At 33.9% G+C, this 3,220-nt stretch overlaps 1 protein-coding gene across 1 annotated transcript; it reads right to left on the minus strand.

Moving 5' to 3' along the window:
- Positions 1-1,540: 1,540 nt before the first annotated feature.
- LOC147915776 (beta-defensin 131A-like) lies at positions 1,541-2,759 on the minus strand. Its single transcript, XM_087437253.1, has 2 exons — positions 2,678-2,759; positions 1,541-1,757 (listed from the first exon to the last, which is right to left on the minus strand). The coding sequence occupies exons 1-2, from the start codon at positions 2,757-2,759 to the stop codon at positions 1,576-1,578; spliced, it is 264 nt and encodes an 87-aa protein (XP_087293379.1). The 3' UTR covers positions 1,541-1,575.
- Positions 2,760-3,220: the final 461 nt, after the last annotated feature.

Below are 3,220 nucleotides of genomic sequence, written 5' to 3' on the forward strand. Positions count from 1 at the left end.
ATAATAATAATTCCTTAATAGCATCTAACATCCATTTTATGTTTGAATTTCTCCAGTTATCTCAAAAATATCTTTTTTACAGTTAGTTTGTTTGCATCAGGATCCAAACAATGTTAACACATTGCATTTGTTTAATATACCTCTTAAGTATCTTTTATTGCAAATGATGCTATTAGAAAGATTCTTTAAGGTTATGTGAAACTTTAACTTTACTATTGCTAAACTGTTTTCCAAAGTGATTTACCTATTTCATTCCTATAATTTAAGAGAACTGCACTTCCTTTCCCACTTTTGGTATTGTCAGACATATTATTTTTTGCCTATTTGAGAATGAGCCCCACTCTGTAAAGAAATGAGATGTGAGCCTAGTCTTCAAACATTGTGTATAATCAAGTATTTTAGATATAAAAATTTCACGTTCCCTGGAGATAATTATATGCCCCACCCAATCTGAAAGTCACTGTTTTAGCTCTGAGTACATCAGGATTTTTCTATTATAGTCCAATGAAAGAATGAAGAAGTTAGTGACGTAATTATGTACTATTTAATATTTCCTATAAAGGATATGACTGGTGCTGACTTTTCCCTCCTACAAAGTTCCTTTTTTTTTTTTTTTTTACATTGGTTTATAACATTGTAAAAATTTCAGGTGTACATCATTGTACTTCTATTTCTGCATAGATTACATCACGTTCACCACCAAAATACTAATTACAACCCATCACCACACACATGTACCGAATTATCCCTTTCACCCTCCTCCCTCCCCCCTTCCCCTCTGGTAACCACCAATCCAATCTCTGTCCCTATGTGTTTGTTTATTGTTGTTATTATCTACTACTTAATGAAGGAAATCATGCGGTATTTGACCTTCTCCCTCTGACTTATTTCACTTTGCATTATACCCTCAATGTCCATCCATGATGTCACAAATGGCTGGATTTCATCATTTCTTATGGCTGAGTAGTATTCCATTGTGTATATATACCACAGCTTCTTTATCCATTCGTCCCTTGATGGGGACTTAGGTTGCTTGAAATTTTAACAAACATCAATGTTATCTTAGACCACAAAAAATGATTCAATAAATTCCAAAAAGCTATAGGACAGATCACATTCTTTGATCCAATGAAATTACAGTTAACACATGTGGAGCTTACATTGGGTTCAGGAGCATTTAAGAAATTTACATATATTCACTCATATAATCCTCATAACTCCATGACGTAGGTACTATTGTTATCTCATTTTATAGATAAGGAAATTGAGGCAGAGAGACTAAAGAACTTGCCCAAGTTCAAACAGTTAATAAGCGATGGGGCTAGGATATAGTACTATAGATGAAACAACCATGTGGTTGTGAATACAAATTGAGGAAATTAAAGTAAAAGTGCACACACGAAAATAGACTGCAAATCTTTATAAAATTTATATTTACTTTAACCTGACCATCTATACCTATAATTATCATGAATTTCCTTTATTCATCATGTTAATTATTCTTAAACAGACAATGGAGTTTTAAACATTTTTAGTTTCTTTTCCTGGAGTCCGAAGAAGATGGAGTTAGACTTTTCACCACTTCCATCTTTTCTTCAATTCAATCTTCTTCGCTCTGCAGCAGATGCTCCAGTCAGCACAGTATCTAACTGCGTATTCATCATCATTGCACTTCATTCTGCAGTTATAGTATCTTGAAGGACATCCCTCATTAAAAAATAAGCTTCTGGCTTTGAAAAGAGAGAATATGATATTACATTACTTATTTATATATTTTAATGTCTAAAGTGTTTTGTAATAAATTAAAACAGAGAATAATAGCAAAAAAGAATGCAGGAGAGAAAAGTAGAGATATTGAATCAAGATAAATCAGGATTTCTTCTATAAAGAGAGTAGATAAATGAGGCAGTAGCTGAAAAGGGGAAGAGTTTTTGATGAGAACTGTTACAGAATATTTCTTTCTAAAATGAATGATCCATTTAGGGGTAAGGATTCATGATACAAGAAAGAATGTTTAATTTCAGAGATGAAGTCCTTAAAAAGTGAGTGGGGATGAAATCTTGTGAATAAGTAGAGGGGTTAACCTTAAATCAGAGAATGAAGAGGAGCAGAGTAAGATGAAATTAAGTGAAGATATATGGTGGTGGGGAGATGGGGAAGTTATTTCTTGTTGCTTTTACTTTCTTGGTGAAATAAAAAAAAAAATCACCAATTGAGAATGAGAACGGGACAGGGGGAGTTGGGTCTTGGTTCCAACTTTCCAGTGTATTGAGGCTCAAAACTTCACTTTACTGAGGAAGTTTCTGAGATCTGCACAAGGCCCCATAAGCCATAATCTCTCACTTCAGTTTCTGGTTTTCTCTTTCTCCCTCTCTCTTTCTTACACACACACACACACACACACACACACACACACACACACAGAGGCATTTTCTTCTATTCTTTGCCCCTCAGAAAACTTCTGTTTTATGGTAATCATTTCCTTACTTATTAAAAATAGTTTTAATACCTGAGTTTTCATCCCTAGACACTATAGTTTTTTCTCATTACAATTTTTGATATTCCCGTTAAATCTACAAGTCCTTCCCAAATCCTTTTCTTACAATTTTTGTGTTGAAGAAGTTGAGATGTTTAACCTGTAGTGTTTCCCACAGTTTATATTTTTCTGATTACATACTCTTGGAGAATTCAGCATGTTCCTGTGTCCTCTGTATTTTCAGCAAATTGGCAGCTGGATTTAGAGGCGTGGTCAGACTCATGTTTGATTCCTTTAGCTAGCTGTACTGTAGTTGGTGGGGTGTGTGTGTGTGTGTGTGTGTGTGTGTGTGTTTTATCAGGAGGCCCACAATGTCTGGTTGTCTCTCTTTTTGAGATGATAACAGCTATTGATGCTCAATGGCTAGATTCATTAATACAATGGGAGTTGTATATTAATGATTCTGTAATTATATAATATCTTTCATTGTTAATTGTACTACTTTAATAAAGACATTTTCTCTAATCTGTTTTTGTTTTTTTCACCACTTTTTTATGATATGACTGATGTGCAAAAAGCTATACATGTTTAATGTATACGACTCAAAAAGTTTGGGGACAAGTATACACCTATGAAACCATCACCACCATCAAGGCCACAGGCATATTCATCACCTACCAAAGTTTCCTCCCACCTCCATTATTATTATTATTATTATTATTATTGGTAAGAATACTTAGCATA

The sequence above is a fragment of the Ceratotherium simum genome, chromosome 12, assembly GCF_057802395.1.
Source record: "Ceratotherium simum simum isolate JZ-2026a chromosome 12, ASM5780239v1, whole genome shotgun sequence".
Lineage (NCBI taxonomy): Eukaryota > Metazoa > Chordata > Mammalia > Perissodactyla > Rhinocerotidae > Ceratotherium > Ceratotherium simum.

Bases quoted from the DNA above. Each gene is read 5' to 3' on its own strand.
- LOC147915776 (XM_087437253.1), bottom strand. From the start codon at position 2,759: ATGAGTCTGACCACGCCTCTAAATCCAGCTGCCAATTTGCTGAAAATA. The intron at 1,758-2,677 runs GTATGTAATCAG...TAAATAAGTAAT, and splicing joins ACATGCTGAATTCTCCAAGA to GTAATATCATATTCTCTCTT.